Source organism: Abramis brama (genome assembly GCF_963993115.1).
Source record: "Abramis brama genome assembly, chromosome: 3".
Taxonomy (NCBI): domain Eukaryota; kingdom Metazoa; phylum Chordata; class Actinopteri; order Cypriniformes; family Leuciscidae; genus Abramis; species Abramis brama.
In genome coordinates, this window is record NC_139965.1 from 21,843,962 (window position 1) to 21,862,062 (window position 18,101).

At 40.5% G+C, this 18,101-nt stretch overlaps 1 protein-coding gene across 1 annotated transcript in view; it reads left to right on the plus strand.

Annotated features, from left to right (window-relative positions):
- cyp26b1 (cytochrome P450, family 26, subfamily b, polypeptide 1) overlaps positions 1 to 17,702 on the plus strand; it is an 18,104-nt gene extending 402 nt beyond the window's left edge. Inside the window, exons 1-6 of the mRNA XM_084109236.1 lie at positions 1 to 494; positions 8,468 to 8,692; positions 11,269 to 11,544; positions 11,680 to 11,835; positions 14,443 to 14,724; positions 15,547 to 17,702. The exon at positions 1 to 494 is cut by the window's left edge and continues 402 nt beyond it. Coding sequence (XP_083965362.1) covers positions 291 to 494; positions 8,468 to 8,692; positions 11,269 to 11,544; positions 11,680 to 11,835; positions 14,443 to 14,724; positions 15,547 to 15,939 — 1,536 coding nt within the window. The 5' untranslated portion in view covers positions 1 to 290 and the 3' untranslated portion in view covers positions 15,940 to 17,702. The remainder of the gene's footprint in view (positions 495 to 8,467; positions 8,693 to 11,268; positions 11,545 to 11,679; positions 11,836 to 14,442; positions 14,725 to 15,546) is intronic.
- Positions 17,703 to 18,101: the final 399 nt, after the last annotated feature.

The following is an 18,101-nucleotide window of genomic DNA, read 5'->3' on the forward strand; positions in this document are numbered from 1 at the left end:
TGGACAGCGATTTGCAAAATCTAAAATGATATTCAAACATTTAAGATCGATTTGTAATATCCAGCATTCTGTTAATTAAACACTTCAATTTATTCATTACATAACTTTGTTGCGTTGCCTTTTGGTGAGAGAATCTGCTCAGCTATTTTAGCTTTTCAGAATAATTGTAGCAGCAAATCATATCTAACACAGCAAGTCACTCATATAGCCTACTCCTGAGAAGGCTTAACCACTGTAGTGCTCATCACTCCAAAGAGGTCTTTGAAAACAGCCCCCGGACGTTCACAGCCATGCTCTTCGAGAGTTTTGACCTGGTCTCGGCGCTGGCGACGCTGGCTGCGTGTTTAGTGTCCATGGCACTTCTTCTGGCCGTGTCCCAGCAGCTCTGGCAGCTGAGATGGACCGCAACACGGGACAAGAGCTGCAAGCTGCCCATGCCCAAGGGCTCCATGGGGTTCCCCATCATTGGAGAAACATGCCACTGGTTCTTTCAGGTAAGAGCTCCATCTCCTTGTGTCTTTCCAAGTTTCCAATCGCCTTGCTGTCGCACGCACACTGCTGAGGTGCGCGCCAAGCACCGCGGGTTCGTGCGTTCACCAGTGCTATAGTCTCCATGTAGGTAAATGGATTGTTAAAGACACATAAAGAGTAGGATAACGTCCACTAATGCTTTTCGCACGTGTGTGCTCGTGCGTAATATTGCGCGTTAAAAAGAGATTCCCACGTGTGCAATTTAATCCGTGCCATATTTCCATGGTGTTAATGAGCTGTCTGTTTTAGATAGCCGTCAGTTTTTGTTTCATACAGCCAGTACTCAATCCACGTGGAACAACCTGTTTGCGGCTGCCAAGAAAGCCGCGCTCAGTTCCAGAAATATTGTAGTCCTTGGCTTCCGATGCGCGCGAGAACACAGCCACTGAGCCCCGCTTGTCAAAGCGCGCATAAACTCTCCTTGGCGCGCGGGATGAGATTGATTGCGAGGGCAGGTAATGTCGCGCTTTCATTGAGCTTCTGTGTAATTACGCACGCCGGTTACTCTAGAAGAGCCCGCGTGCTGTGAATGATACCGTGCCGTTCTGTCATAATACCCAGACAGCGCGTAGTGCGCATACTGTACATGCAGGGTATCTAAAAATCAGCCCAGTGGCCATAATATGTGTGTATGTGTGGTTTTTAAAAGTAGTTTATTACACGACCGTAAGCTGTAAAGGAAAAAAATACATAAATAAATGTCTTTCTATATTCAATCCATGGTGCGCACAGGGATGTTCCTGGACATTGGCTTGCAGTAGCTGGAGTGGGTTGCTTTAAACTGAGATTTTCTGAGATTCAATAGGGAGGAATGTCCTGGTCTGAGTGGTGTACAGATCAAATTCTCTGGTCAGGAATAGATTCTCCAAACTTGCTGGAAATCCAGAAGAGAATTTCCGTGCAGTTGGCAGGCTCTCTACAAAAACATACAGGCTTGACATCTCAGAGGTATATTTAAAATGTAAAATATATTTAAAATCAATAGGATTTGGACTGGTCCATTTGTGGCAAACTTGTCATTCCTTATTTCTACAGCTCAAGGCATGCAGGACTGCAAGGGGACTGAGAGCTGACATGCAAACGTGCAATTTGAATTGTTGATACTGTATCTCTCTTTATTGTGCTTCTGAAAACATGCACTGCTTTTACATCATCCATGTATATCAATACATCTAAGACACCACAATTACTTTGTTGGTTAGCCCCTTTTTTTGGTTCATATATCTCTGTCTGTCGCCTCAAGACTCCGCGAAGCAGCAGCTGAATCCATAAGTGGGTCAAATCTGGGATTGACATAGATTTATGGACTTGCGTTCTCTTGCAGTGTGTTTGCCGTTATGTATTATGAAATTATTTAGTATTTTGTCTCTGTGTGAATTTTTTCAGGTGACCACCAAAAAATATCTGGTCAGAACCTTCTTACTTTGTCCCCTTCTCAACTGTTCTCCAAGTTTTGGCTGAAATGGAGCATCAAATTAACTAGGACTATGCCAGGGACATTACTTTTTTTGTAGGCTGATTTAGTGAGTAATAGTGAGTTCAAATTGAACATTAAGATAATAATGATAACTATAAATTCATGAAGTCCTTAATGAATTATGCACTGGTTTGCAATAGTAGCCATAACTCCTTGATATTGCACAGTTCACCCAGTGGGCAACCCTCCCTTACCCTTACCCCTACCGCACGTCTCCACCTTGACCCAAATCACTCCAGTCTGGGTGGCAATAAAGCCGCCCACCAGGGGGTCAAAAACACACCCACAGCCTGGGACAAAGACTACACGGCTTGGGGCTCTGATCAGAATTCCAGAGAGCATGGCCTATACAGACCTGGGGGATTTAGGAACAGTTTTCCAGCATCCCCTCTCTCTCGCTTTCTGGCTCTCTCCTGGGGCTTGTCGGGATTAGCGAGCATGAAACGGGCATGACTGGCACCAGTGCGGTGTGGCCCCTTTTTCACCTCTGGAACGCACCACCAACCCCTCAAACAGCCTCTTGTCTGTAGGAACAGGGGACGGGGGGTGAAAGCGGAGGGGGCTTGGCAGCAGTAGTGGGAGGAGGAGGAAGGTAGGGGATAGAAAAGAGAAGAAAAGGGGGTCCCCGGGGTGAGCGCTCACACTGCACTGAACAACCATAATCTCTCTCCACAAAGTGTTTCCAGGTCAAAGGGGAGCCCATTCTCTCAGCTCGCCACATTTAGGTTCTTTGCGCTTAATTGTCTCGTGGGCTTTGCCGTTTGTTCGGCATTAAGCTAGATCATTTCTCTCTGGTCCCGATTGCAGATTCCAACTGCATTGCAGAAAATTCCCATATCTCCTCTCGTTTATGCATAGTCATGTGTCCCCAAGCACACCCTCTTTGGTGGGTACACCCAAGGGTGACTGATGGGACCTCTAGTCCTACTGCTTCTGCTCGCTCTTCCCGCCCTCTCTTTGCAGAAATGCTGTCTATACCCCAATGGAGACGGGCCAATGCACACATCCTGAGAGATTCCAACGGGCTATTTCAGTAAATGGACATATTATCTATATATACGCTGAGACTGTGGGTCAACGTACGGAGAACTCCCCCCGCGCAGTTACCTGCCGCTCTGAACTAATAAACACAGCAGCCCCCAGACTAAGCCACACACACACACACACACACACACACACACACACACACACACACACACACACACACACACACACACACACACACACATATACAGAAGGATCTAAGGACAAGGGTCAGAATAATGAGTGATAGAAATAAAGAGCACGGAGCAAAACGATGTGCCAAGCTAAACTTGCCGTACACTTTTCAAATCCCCCTGCTCCATCTATCTTTCTTTTCTTCTCGTCTTTCTTTATGGCGGTCGTACGCTGAAGAAACACATCGGGGTGATTCAAACTGCATATGAAATTGCACCCCCAAGTCCCTCGCGTAGCACCCCTGTGTTTAGGTCAACCGTAGCTGATCTGAATAAATATAATTAAAAGGGTTTTTTGTGATTTTAATAAAGGGGTCATTTGTATAACATTTCCACTGGCACACAAAGGCTACATTTATGGAGCGGGAGGCTCGACTGGTGTCCAATTTACACAGAAATTTGTATTTTTAGTCCTGCACACTCTGTGTGGAATGGGCCAGTGGAAAAAAAGCGGTCCTCTTTATTGCGCCCCCTTGTAAAATATCTGATAAATTTCTTTTCAAAATAAAATAAACTATTGAACGTGGCGAGTTAACCCTTTGACTGCCAGAGGCGTAGAACAGGCATGTTTTGAGGTCGAAGATCACATAACTGAACACGCATGTAAACATTTCTGATTTGTTTAACTACTTCGAAATACAAGAATCTGTTATTCGTTTTGTCGGTTTGTTGTCTAATTCATTCGTATTTTAAGGCTTTAAATACATCAAGGATAAAAGTGACAAAAACTATGCAGCTGCACGAGCTTCTGACACAGATGTTCTCCTCCCAAGAGCCCCAAGTGACGTTTGACATATGTTCCGCGGTCCAAATGACTGTGGAAAGCTTTTCGGTCTTATCGCTGAAGATCATCTAACCTCAACCTCTAACGGAGTTCTTGAACCCAATCTGCCTTCGCTCAAAAACAAACAGGCTTTAATTTGAGTGACTGCCGATTTTACGTGGTTTTTAAGAAAATTAGCTCATACAACAAAGTAACTGTAACCGTGCATGCGTGCAGAAGTGGACGGACGCACCGGCCGCATTCGTGTGTTTGACAGTGCAAGTAAGCTGCAGATTATTACCTCATTGCTTTTCCAGGGTGTGTGGAGATTTTGTGCGTCAGTGACCCTTTTGGGTTTTTTGTTTTATTTTCGTTCTTTGCACGTCTGAGCTTCTGTGGCCTTGTGAAATGAGGGAGGACATTTCTCACCTTCTAGCCAAATGACATCTGCACGGCCAAGCCCAGCGCGTTTGTCTCCACATTTTGCCTCACGACCTGTTCTGCTATTTCCAGCCCGGCGAGTCACTTTTCTATGAAGTAGACTGTGAACATTAAACCATTCTAATCACATTTTCTTTTGCTCACCTCACTGTCATTCACTTCCAAGCTATCTTCTATCTGTCTTTTGTACTTTCCACTTGTACTACACAGGTCAGGACTGGATCCTTTCTGGCTGCCCTTCTGTGTACACTTGTTTAAGAGGGAACCGTTGGCCCCTACATGTGTAAATACACACATGTAGATGTGAGAAATGTATATGTGTTTTTGGTGATGTAGTGTGTGACCATACATTGCACAGTTTCACTACTCCGGGAGAGGTGGAAAAAAGGCCCTGGCCTGGTAAGGATGACAGCATGTGGTGTTTAAAATGGACGTTCTTGTTCCCAGAATGATCAAACACACCAAGTTCACGCAGGTTACACATGAAGTCAAAATAGAAATCGTCTGAAGGGGAAATATGACAGAACAAAGACCATAAACAAACATAATATAATACAAATTACATGTTCACTTGTGCATAAATGTGTTTATACACAGAAATCAACAGAGGGAGAGAGTTAGCCAGTGCCCTCATGTTGGGGCATGTGTGAAAGACGGCCTTGTCCTGGGTCTGTCAGGTTAAAAACGGCTCCTTTCTTTCTCTCATACTGACAGGTCCCACTGCTGAGGTGAGCACACACATACGCACACACACACAATCATCCATCATCACACAAACTCAGTTCTCACCATGTGGTGAAAGATACTACATTTATTTTCCCCCCTCTTCCCCTGCATTGCTTTTGGATGTGTGTGTGTGTGCATGTGGTTGTTCATGTCAGCATTACCTCTTGCCCTCACACTCACCTGATATGTGAAATCCTCAGTGTCTTTAAGTATTGCCTGGCTGTGAGCTGGCCAGTGACTATTTCTCTCACCCCACACACTGTGCACGCAGTGCCTGTGCCCCCTGTCTAACACCTGGCGAGGTCCTGGGATGCCGTGTGTCTGTTTGGCCATGGTCAGAGTTTCTCTGGGGGAAACTCCGGTCATGCTGTTTTAGAAAAACAATCTAAAAACATTTCTTATTGACTTTTCTGAAGTTCAGATTGGTCGCTTATGATTCTAGAATCTGGAATCTGGACCAAAAAAGGCTTTGGATATAATATAATCCCGCCAAAACTATAAAACCCCAAAACAGTCATTTGCTGGAAAAATATTGTGAACACTGAGAAAGAGAAGTGTGAAAGTGTGAAATATGGTTTAAGTTGTCCAGTACTGCAGGATTTACAGCCATATATTCTCTCACATGTTCAGCCAGGTCGCAGTTGCAAAAATGAGACTTAATCCCCTTTTGTCTGACCTTGTCTAACCTTAATGTGCATATATCTTGTTAGTTTGATTTTATAGTCTCACTATTTAACTAAGCTGATCATTTGTTGTAGGGTTTTAGGGGCACAAGCGGCTCATAAGACATTTGCTAAGTCTTCGGAGATCTCAGCCAGTCATGAGCTAAGTTTGTCATTTAAGGTCTCTGACAATATGGAAGTGCAAGCTCAAAGGCGAGAAGAGAGTATAAGAGCATGAGTGAGATCAAGCAAGATAAGTCCAGATGGAAAACTAAAGCATCCGCTGTCAGATGTTAGGATGACTTATGATAGATGTTTTTGCGTTATTAGATGCTTGGAAAAAAAAGAAAGAATGCAATGCATTTTAGATGATGCACGTACATTTACATTCTATATTATTTGCTGGCAATATGTTATAAAAAAGTTCAAGACCAAGACATCGTTCATAAACTAATCTGTTTATTTGTTTATATAGAGGTGAGAAACCTAGCCTCAGACCACAATTACACAAAAAGGGGTGGAACGCTTATTTGCCCATCTCAAAAGAGATTGGTTACTGGACTAACGGCACACAGGAAGGATGTTGGGAAGTGCTTGCCCTCAGAGTTAAAGCAGCAATATGCACAGGGCCTGTCCCTTATATTTAAGACCAGGAGATGGTGGGAAAGTCAGTGTGACATGAGCTTCTCTGTCCATACATATATTCTGAAGAGGGTATTAAAGCTCCCGGAAATATGCAGTTTGAATTTTACAATCTTTGCTCATGGGTTCTCAGTTCTGAACATAAGTTACTCCATATGGAAATCTGTCAATTGTAATAAATAAATAAAAACATCAGAGTATACACAGCTACTTTTGAATGGCCATTAATGAAGAAAGCAGAAAGATGCCTCTTGTTTGCAGAATGGTGTAGTTACGGCATCTACCAGCAGAGGCTAACTGGATTCTTGCATTTGCTCTATTCTTTTTTTCCTCTGTGATAGCTACTGGAATGAATTTACTTGTTGTTTAACCCCATGGTGTTTGTTTAAGTGTTTTTTGGTTTAAATACTCTGGTTGGCTATTCGTTTCACATTTGGACTGAACAGACATTAACACATAGAGGCATGCACATAGCATGCTGAGGTAAAGTGTATTCAGAGTAGTTTCTCTCAGCCAAACAGGAAAAAAGCCTTGCATGCTGCTAAATTTATCCCTGAAAATAAGAGTGTGAGTGTTGGAGTGTGCTTGATGAAACTGGTCACAAAATTTGGAAAGGGGAGGGGGGAGGGTGGCAAGGGGAGCAAACAGCTCTACTGCCACTTCCTGCCATGGGGTCAGTATGTGTGTGTGAGGCTGAGAGGTTACAGGCCGTCTTTATGTGCTCAGCAGAAGTCTCGAGGGCTAGAGACAATTACTGTGTGTGTTATACGGAGCAACTCACTCCAAAAGCTTAGAGTTTTTATCATGTTTGTAACTACTGAACTGAACTTGAATGTGCTTGAATGACTATAAACGAAGTTTTAATTTAGTACTGTGTAAAATAATGCATTAAATTATGTACATACAGCATCAACGTTGCAAAATGTCAGTCAGGCAGATGTTATGGCTACACTTAAAGCATGGGCATGAGACACTATTCAGGTTTATGTGTCCTGCCCTGAGAAAGCCTGAAGTGTGTTGCTGTAACACTTTAAACGTCACATTCAGGTTTTTGGGGTAATCACTCTGCTTGTTCTTAAATTTTAGAGGTTAAGGGGTGAAAGGTGAAAGTTTGCAGTGTATGTACTGGATTCCTCGCTAATTAGCACATTCAGACACGCCAACTTCTCAGAGCTAATGGCTGTGCTCATATACTCATTAGATCATTTCTCTTAGCAAAGGCTCTGATCCTAAAGGCTAAGCTTGAGCCCCTTCTTAGCTAAAGCTAACCTAACTGCATAAAGAATGCTGTGAATGGGACCCATATGCCCTTACAATACAAAAACAAACAAGTCGGCTAATCCCACAAGGCTAACACCCTTCATTCCAAGTACTTATTAGCCCTAACACCTCATTACCTCTGTAATATTCAGACAGAAATCTCTTAGCCTACAGTGTTGTGTTCAATTTAAAGGGTTATTGCTAGGCTAAAGGTTAATCATTCAATTGGAACTACAAAGGTAAAAACACTTTTCAGTTTATGGTAGAAAACTGATGGCTGTGGTTGGCAGAAAAAGCACAGCAACAATGTTTCGGGTCTGAGGGTGACACCATACTTTTCATACTTTTTTAACGTAGGCTACTAAAATCATAATATTTACAATATTGTACAGTACTGAACAGTATTGTCTTCTGAAAATGAATTAAAAGGTAAATTACAGTATACTCCTGAAATATTTAATTTTATATAATATATATATATATATATATATATATATATATATATATATATATATATATATATTATAATATTTAAAATATAATTGTTAACATCATTTTTTACATACAGTTCACCAATTAACATCAAATGAAATGTATCCGGTCCATTTAGCAAATATGAAACTCTAATATAACACAATTTTAACTGTAAACAACATTTTGCATTCAAACATTTTGTCTACTCCACTATTAAATGCCTCTGAGTATCTGCAACTCATGTTTTTTCTTCTTTTCTGCTTCTCTTTTTCAGGGTGCAGGTTTCCATGCATCAAGGAGGCAGAAGTATGGGAACGTATTCAAGACCCACCTGCTCGGGCGGCCACTGATCCGGGTGACGGGGGCAGAGAATGTGCGTAAAGTTCTGATGGGAGAGCACAGCCTGGTCACTGTGGACTGGCCCCAAAGCACCAGCACTCTACTGGGTCCCAACAGTCTGGCCAACTCTATAGGAGACATCCACCGCAAAAGGAGAAAGGTCCATATCCAGTTGTTTACTACTCAAATATAGTTTTATTATGTGTGGGAACCATCCTTATCTCCTAATGGATGGTTTTTGTGTGCTCCATTTCCCTGCCTTGCCAATGAAAAATGTTTTGAATTAGTGAAAGGACAAAACAGAGAGTAAGAATGAGAGATGGAGTGAAAGAAACAAGATAGAAGGTCAAATGGAAATGGTCTGCCATCCATAGGTCCAGATTTGGAGATAGATACCCACAATGCCTTGCTCCTCTGTTACGCATAACAGTCTGCTCACAATGACCACATGGAGGATTACGCGCATAACTAGCTTCTCCTCAAATCCAACCCATTGTTCTGGGACAAAATAGCTTTTTTTGTAGACCATGGTCCTCTTCAGTCACTTGGAGGCTTGAGTTTCACCCCACACACCTGTTCCATTGAAGGGTCAGCAAGGTGTAATCAGTCTGGTTAATCCTCCAGGTCCCGGGCCTCATGCAAACTCCCTAATGACTGCTAATTAGTCAGCCTGCTTCAGATGGACAAAGACCGCCTTATGGACCCCCTTCAACCATGTTCCAATGTCCCGCTTTGCACACTAATGTCATAAGTGTATTTTCGTTTGTTTTTCAAACTCTCTTGAAATGTACAGAATTCCATATTTGTGACTGGATGGGTACTTTCATCAACAAGTTCTGCCCCTAAGCCCTCTGGGACATCCCGATCTGCCCCTTTGAAGACTATTGCTACACATTTACACATACTAGAGAGACAATTGCATAGAATATGACAAGTTAAATTTAATGTTAAACTGGCTTTGTGTCACTAACAAGATGCGCAACAGTTCACTAATTAATATTAGATACAACCAAATCAGACCTCAAAAAGTAGCCAGAGAGCAGTAGACCCATCAAACAGTGGTTTTGGTAGGAATTTGGTAGAATTTATTAGGTTGGCCAGTAGAGGGCACAGGATCTTAATTCTACACTCACCTGCCTACACCAAAGTGCTCTCCCTGTGAATGAGAGATTTTGTTTTAGTCAGCGGGGGAGAGAAAGAGAGAGAGAGAGAAAAGAGAGAGAGAATGGAAAAGTAGAGAGAAGTGTAAAGAAAGTGAATGGTTTGGGGGAGAGAATAAAGAGGTCTTTACATTCTGGTCAAACCAGCAGCTTTGAGCAGTTTCATATAATTTAAGACATATGGAAATTATTAGGGTGGGGGAGTTTTAAAAGGCGGTGTGTGTATGTGTGTGTGGAAAGTGCAGTACAAGAAGTCACGTTTTGTAATGAAGACAGGCGGCTGTTTTTTTTCCAGTAGTGTTCTAAATCCTGTATAATGGGGACTGGCATTAGTGGAGCTTGACTGACGTCTGTCTACTACGCAAAGAATCGCAATAGGAAAATAGTAACCTTCAAAATTCCCAAACCAATAAGCAGTATAAATATGGTGTAATATTTCTATATTAGTGTATGGTTAGTAGCTAAGAGAGATGTGTGATGCAAACATGCTTGTAGCCACTCGTTTTTTTTCCTCCACACATGTGAACCGCTGTGTGACGTACCAGAAAAAGATTAGATGTTAGTAATGTAGTAACATGGACAGATCACTGGAGGTTTTATATACAGGGAGAAGGACTAAGTATAAATAGATATGAAATAGGATTTTAATAACTAAATGATATACTAACAGCCCGCTAATTGTTAGAGATAGAGAAGAACAGCACGGAAAGGAGACATGAAGAAATGGGCCTTGGCAAAAGAAAGTCAGACGTGAGGAGAGACAGGAGGAGGACACACGAGTCTCCGCCCTCTTCCCTTTACTACTGGAAAAAAAGCGGGGCGGAGACGAGGTATTTGGAACGAGATGGCAAATAAAAAGTGCTATTGTTAGTCGTGGAACATGGATGTTATTTCACTAAACAAACCAGCACAACTGAAGCACATTAGAAATGCGCTGCTGCAGCCAGGAAAATCTTACCTTCGCCTTTCACCCTCACTGCTGATGCAGAGGGAAACTCTCATAGATATTCTGAGAGAGAGGTGGAGGTATAGGTGAGTGGCAGTTAAGGGTATGAGAAGGTCAAAAATAGTGAGGACTTCAGAATTAATGAGAATGTTTCATGCTTCATATTATTAGACAAATAAGCTTGGCCTTTAAGTCCCGACTGTGGCTTCAGGATAATATTTTCATGACATTTCTTGCCTGTAGAGCACAGATGTGCTGTTCTGTGACGGTTGATGTGATTCACGGGCCAGCTGCATTGTGGGAAGTGTAGTTCAGCAAATGCAGGTTCCTAAAGCAAATGTTTAGCGCTTTTGGAACAGTACGTCTACTGTCAGATAGTGTCACATATGTAGACAGGTTCATAAACCTGCATGTTTTTGGAAGCCGATCCCTTCCACTGCTCTCTTGGGCCAAACATAATTTTCTAAGTGTCTTTGGTAAAATACATCCTTATGAAGATCAGATCCAGTTTTGAGCTAAATAATTTTATAAAACCAACAACTCATCGCAAAACAATTTTCATGTCATATTTGTTCTCTATCACATTTTGCAAAACAGCAGACTGACCGCACTTTCACTTGTGTTTCTCAGATCTTTGCTAAAGTCTTCAGTCATGAGGCTCTGGAGAGCTACTTGCCCAAGATCCAGCTGGTCATTCAGGAAAACCTGCGGGTGTGGAGCTCCAATCCTGAGCCCATCAACGTGTACCGTGAGTCCCAACGGCTCTCCTTCCACATGGCGGTGCGTGTGCTCCTGGGTTTCCGCGTCTCTGAAGAGGAGATGCGCAGTCTTTTCCAGACTTTCCAGGATTTCGTGGAGAACGTTTTTAGCCTTCCCATCGACCTGCCGTTTAGTGGTTATAGGAAGGTAAAATGTCAATATGTATTGTCTAAATCGCTTGAAAATAGAGGAATGGATTAGATTGTCTCTGTGTATTAGGTACACAGAGATAAATCAATACTAATAAACTTCAATTAATGAACTTGTTTTGTGTGTTTGCAGGGTATTCGCGCAAGAGACTCACTCCAGAAAAGCATAGAAAAAGCCATCAGAGAGAAACCACTCCACACACAGGGGAAAGATTACACCGATGCTCTTGATGTGCTTCTAGAAAGCGCCAAGGAGAACAACACAGAGCTTACGATGCAGGAGCTGAAGGTGAGCGTAGCACCATTAGCTATGCTTCATATTTTTATGTGCATTTTGGGATATTGCATAAAAAAACACTAGATGGAAACGGCAAAATGCACTGAAATACTTAAAAAACTTATGGGCTCAATTGAGGCAGATAAAAATTTTATACGATAAGAAGACATGCGCATAAACTACGATGGAAACACATTTACCAAATAAATCTCTCAATGCACAACAAATAACTCGCATGAATGATTTGGTTTAATTCACTCAGCTGAACGGGCAAGGAAGGAAATCAAAACTGACAACAAGCGCACACATAACATCCATAGAAGGACAACACCAGACAAAGAACATGAGAAACACTTGGGTATATATACACTCAAGGGGAGATTGGCGAACAAGACACACCTGGGAACAATCAACAAGAAAAACTACAAAGGACTACAAAACATGGCACAGAACAGGAAATAACATAAGTTCCCATAAGACAAGGGGAACACAAGACAGGAATCATGACACCAGGAAGTGACGATTTTGTTCGCTTTAACACATGACATGCAAACGGTGCTTTATTCACAAATGTTTTATGCGATATTTCAATTTTAAAGTTAAATTCGCAACTTTGGATGGAAACATAGCTACAGCTTTGTTCCAAAACATAATTTTAAGGCCTCATATGCACGCTTTCCTTTGTGAAGGCTGTTCCAAACAGAAATCAACAAAATGATTAAAAATCATGATATTTAAAACAAACATAGAAAAATGTTGATTATAAACATACAGCTATATGATACTGAAACCTATTCATGAATTGTTTCATCAGACTGTTGGTGTTGTTTTTTCTTCATGTCATCAGTGTAGCAACATACTAATGTCAAATTCCATGGGAAATCAAATTTGAGCTCCTCTTGTGCACTTTGCCTATTGAACGCTATTTGTGCCGTGTGAGAGTGACTGTTAAGATGGTTGTAGTGCATGTAGGGTGTTTCAAGTCAGTCACTAAAGAGTTTCCCTTCTGTTAGAATGCTTTCTCAGAAGGTAGCTGCCTGTAGGCAGTAGAAAGCAAGGCAGCTCACTAGATGCTGGAGCCTGTTAAAAATTGAGTAGCCGCCTAGTCTGCATAGTAGTGGACTTCTTTGACACAATGTGCTGTCTCACTACAGTAAAACAGAGATATTATATCACCAAACAAAGACACATTTCAAGACAATTTGAGATGGCATATCTGTTTAATGCTATACATTACATATCCATAAAACTGTTCATGGATTTCACCACACAGTCATCCTTCAAGTCTCTTTCTACTGATCATTTTCTTTTCACCAGATGATTTTGTTTTCATTGTGAGGTCAACTTGTGATTACTTGATTACATATTAAAGCAAAAAAGGAAGTCAACACTTTGATTTTGAGAGGTTAACAGTGACTCTCTGACAGCACACTTTACCCACTGACTGCTCTCTTTATTTCTCATCTCTCTCCTGCTCAGTTCTCTTGTGTCATGCCCAAACCGGGATGACAGACATTTAATGATACAGATAATAGTAAATAAATGCTTCCCTGTAGGCTATTGTTGCCTGGTTATTCCGCTCAGCTCAGAGGTTTTAGCTTTTTTCTTTTCTAAGGTACATGTGTAGTCTCCTCAGACAGTGGTGGCAGGAGTGGCTCCCAGGCCTGTCAACACCAACTCACTGGCAAGCAGTTAAAAAGGGAGGGAGAGAGAGAGAAAAAAGAAACCTGTGTAAGATGGCTGCCAAACCTCAAAGAAAAAAGAAGAGAGAAGGAAAGAAAAGAAATAAAGAAGCTCCGTCCTAAGAATTTAGAAAAAGTCAGACTGCGGTGAAGTAGCTGCATGACTAGAGACAATATTATATATACAGTAACACTTTAGATTAGGGAACACATATTTACTGTTAATTAGTTAATATTTACTGTTTTCCCTCAATAAACTCTTAATTTCTGCTTATTGATAGTAAATAACTTAATTGTTGTAGTGGCTATGTTTAGGTATGGGGTAGGGTTAAGGGATCTAGAATATGGTCATGCAGAATAAGGCATTTATATGCACTTTATAAGTCAATAAACAGTCAATATGCTAGTAATATGCATGCTAAACAACTAGTTAATGATGAATAGTGTTCCCTAAACTTTTTTAATCATTAAATAACCCTGAACATTTTTGTTTTACAGTTTCCACAAAACTATTTCATTGATAATAAAAAAAATTCTTGAGCAGCAAATCAGCATATTATAATGATTTCTGAAGGATCATGCGATACTGAAGACTGGAGTAATTATGCTGAATATTTAGCTTCGCCATCATTCTAATAATATTTCACAATATTACAGTTTTTTTACTGTATTTTTGATCAAATAAAAGCAGCCGTAGCGAGCATAAAGGTCATTTAAAAAAGCATAACAAATCCTGCTGACCCCAAATAGTATCACTGAAGACATTTAACCAATTAAATATGACAGACATGAGTTTCTGCAAAGTTTTACAACAGCAGTCAAACACAAATCATCAATAACAATATAAATGTGCCAGAAGTGTCAAATATCTTCGACTAGCTACCATATATCAGTGTCATTTAGTTGAGTTACATTAACTTCTCTCTTTCTCCCTCAGGAGTCCACAATTGAGCTGATCTTCGCTGCTTTTGCCACAACAGCCAGCGCCAGCACGTCTCTGATCATGCAACTGTTGAAACACCCTCCAGTGCTGGAGAAGCTGCGTGAGGAGCTGAGGAGTTGCGGCCTGCTGCACGACGGCTGTCTATGCCAGGGTGAACTACGCTTGGACAGCATCGTTGGCCTCAAGTACTTGGACTGCGTGATCAAAGAGGTCCTGCGTCTCTTTGCCCCCGTGTCCGGAGGTTATCGCATTGCCACGCAGACCTTTGAGCTTGATGTGAGTTGTTGTGGATTTGCAGCTACTTTCACCCAAGAATTTACATTTTCTCATCATTATCCTTATGTCTTTCCTAATATGTATGACTTAATTTCTTAATTGGGAAACAAAAAAAGATGTTTTGAAAAATGTCTCAGTGGTTTGTGTCCATACAATGAAAGTCGAGTGTTGTTAGGACCACGGCGTTCTTTAAAATATCAGAGAAGAAAGTCATACAGGTTTTGTAAATGATGTCAGAATTCTCTTTTTTGGGTGAACAATGTTTGTAACATTTTGTATTGATGTTAATCTAATCAATGCTCATCTATTTTTATCATTCTGACCATTATTTTAGTTTATTTGTGTACTATTATAGTATGTATTATTGCTGTCAAATCGATGAATCGCATCTAACATAAAAGTTTGTGTATATATGTGTGTGTGTGTGTGTGTGTGTGTGTGTGTATGTATATATACTCACACATATTATATATTCACAAACTTTTATGTTAGATGCAATTAATCAAGATTAGTCGGTTTGAGAGCAATGGTATTTATTAATATTTTTATTTAGTCAGTATTATTTGAAGTTTTTGTGACTGTCATTTTTATTATTTTTTAAATATTTCTTTTCTTATATATCTTTAATTTATATTTATTTCAATTTTAGTTTTAGTAATTTTACTACAATTTAAACTTCAATTTATTTCAGTTAGTTGCCAAGGCAACATTTTTAAAATTTGTCCTATATATATATTTATTTTTATTTTGAATAGTTGAAGCTTTAGTTTTAGTTAACAGTAACAACACTTCTTCTAACCTCATTTTTTGTCCGTCTCTCAGGGTGTACAGGTACCTAAAGGTTGGAGTGTCATGTACAGCATCCGCGACACCCACGACACCTCAGCCGTGTTCAAGGACGTGGAGGCCTTTGACCCAGACCGGTTCAGCCCAGAGCGTAGTGAGGATCGCGAGGGCCGCTTCCACTACCTGCCCTTCGGCGGCGGCGTTCGCTCCTGCCTCGGCAAGCAGCTGGCCACTCTTTTCCTCAAACTCCTGGCAGTGGAGCTGGCTGGAGGGAGTCGCTTCGAGCTGGCCACGCGGACATTCCCACGCTTGATTTCGGTCCCCGTGGTACACCCCACCGATGGCCTTCGTGTAAAATTCTTCGGCCTCGACTCCAACCAGAACCAGATTATGGCCAAGCCGAAAAACATGCTAGATGCCACCGTGTGACAGACTGAGAACTAACAGACTTCATATTTGGAGCTGTCACCTGAAGTTCTGTAAAAGACTCTCATTTGCCAAAAATGTATAGTCTATCATTTGTAAAGAAGTATATCATAAATATATAAATTTAACTGAACGTATTGCTACATCAGGAGAGCACAAGAGGAAGGTTTCAGAAAAGAAGACAGATCCGGATGGGTTAAAGGGACAGTCATATAAGCCGATGTAGATTTCACAGGGTATGGCCAGTTCTGCTTTAACCAGCGCAGGACGGCTCTGGAGGAATCAGTCTTGAAATAGTTTGAGATGAGTGTTTTTTGTTTGTGTGCAAGTGTCTGGATGCTGAGTTCATTTATATGTATATACAGTGTGTGTGGTTTGTGTGTGTGTGTAAATACACGACATGTTTTTCTCGTGCAAATGTGTGCGCGTGCCTGTTTGCGTGCGTGGACAGGTTGTTATTCAGCTAAGGTATTAGCAGTTAGAGTAGGCAGTAAACTAGAATGAATGGGATGACTGTGTAATTTACTCAGGTGTGTTAGCAGTACAGAAGGAGCTTTCAGACTAACCCAGTACTTGTTATACATGCTCTGTACATAAGTGACAATTCATAATATTCTTTTTAAGAGAGCGTGAAAAGGAGGCGAGAGATGAAGAGAGATATAACTAGACAGAGACTATGAGAGAAAATTAACCTGTGCAGGCTCTCAAAACAAGCTATAGAGGGAATGAGGGACTCATTCCTGCTGCAAATTTTTATATCTGAAGACATTTATGAAAAAAAAAAGTATGTCGTAAACTGTCGTATATGCTGCTTTGGGAGTCGCTTTTTATTTATATGATGGAGCAGAGTGCCAACTGACCTCTGCTGCTCCACATCAATATATGAAGAAATTATACTGAACGTACAGTAGATGGTGGTGGAACGGAGTGGACAATCATCAGTCATTCACTCTATAAACCACCAATCAGGAGAGTTTTCTTGAGATGCCTCTGAAGGGACTTTAAAAGCAGTTGAGTGAGAGGCAATAGGATTCCCCAGTGCGGGTTCTTCTTTCACTTCCTCTACATGCCACGCAAAGGACTTTTCTTTGATAAAATATGCCACTGATCTTTTTTTTTTTTTTTAGGAATTAATGAATGGATTAATTAAAATAATGTCTGCTGCTTTCAGTGTACCATTTTTCGAACAGAGAGTAGATCGCTACCTTCAGCTACAGTTTTGCTATTTCTAAGCAAATGTGAGTGCACAAGGAATTTCACCAATTAGAAAGCCATGGGTAAAGCATATTTGCATTGTCTAATATCCTAATATTCTTGCTATTAATATTATTATTGTAATAAATCTTATTTTAAGTGCTATTTTTGTTATATTTCAGAATAGAGTTCTAGTATAAGTAAAGTCTGTTGGTAAATACTGTTCTATTTAGAATGATATGGATTTCAGTTATACTATATTGTACACTGTTTAAATGTTAATATGGTTTTTATGTTATTGTAATAATTATAATTTTTGGTTATCATTATTATCATTGCATTTAGTTAATATTAATAAACAGAAGCACTTGCGAGGTATGTTTATTTTGAGTGCCATTTGACTACATGTTCTGATTGTTGAGTTTGTCTGTACATATATTTTATTCCTTTTTACAAATCCACATTTCACTTAGTTCAAATATGAATGTTTTCCCCTTCTTTTTTTTTGTTACAGTGATTCTTAAATGTACTTGGTAATTTTATAAACCCTTGTAATAAACTATAATGTGAAAATCAATCATTCAGTTCTAATTCTTGATCTTGCCTCATTCTGCTTAACATTAACAACTTCCTTTGCCACTTAGTCTCAAGGGTGTCTGGATGTGTTTTGAACATGATTTTTTAAATTATGGCTAAATATTTTAATTGTTAACCACATGCAAGTCTGTTTTACATCACCTAGGAACCACAGTATACCCCTTTGATGTTTGCAGTCATATTCTGTGAAGGGAAAAGAAAGCTGATCTCTTTGATGTTCACCCTTTTTGATGTGTTGATTCTTGATGCTCAGACCTTAGTGTTTGTATATATACACGGTAAATATACGATGAAGCAACAATACTATACACTGTAAAGTAACCACATACATCCTCAAGTTTTCACCAATACTTACAGTAGTGATATGGAGACAC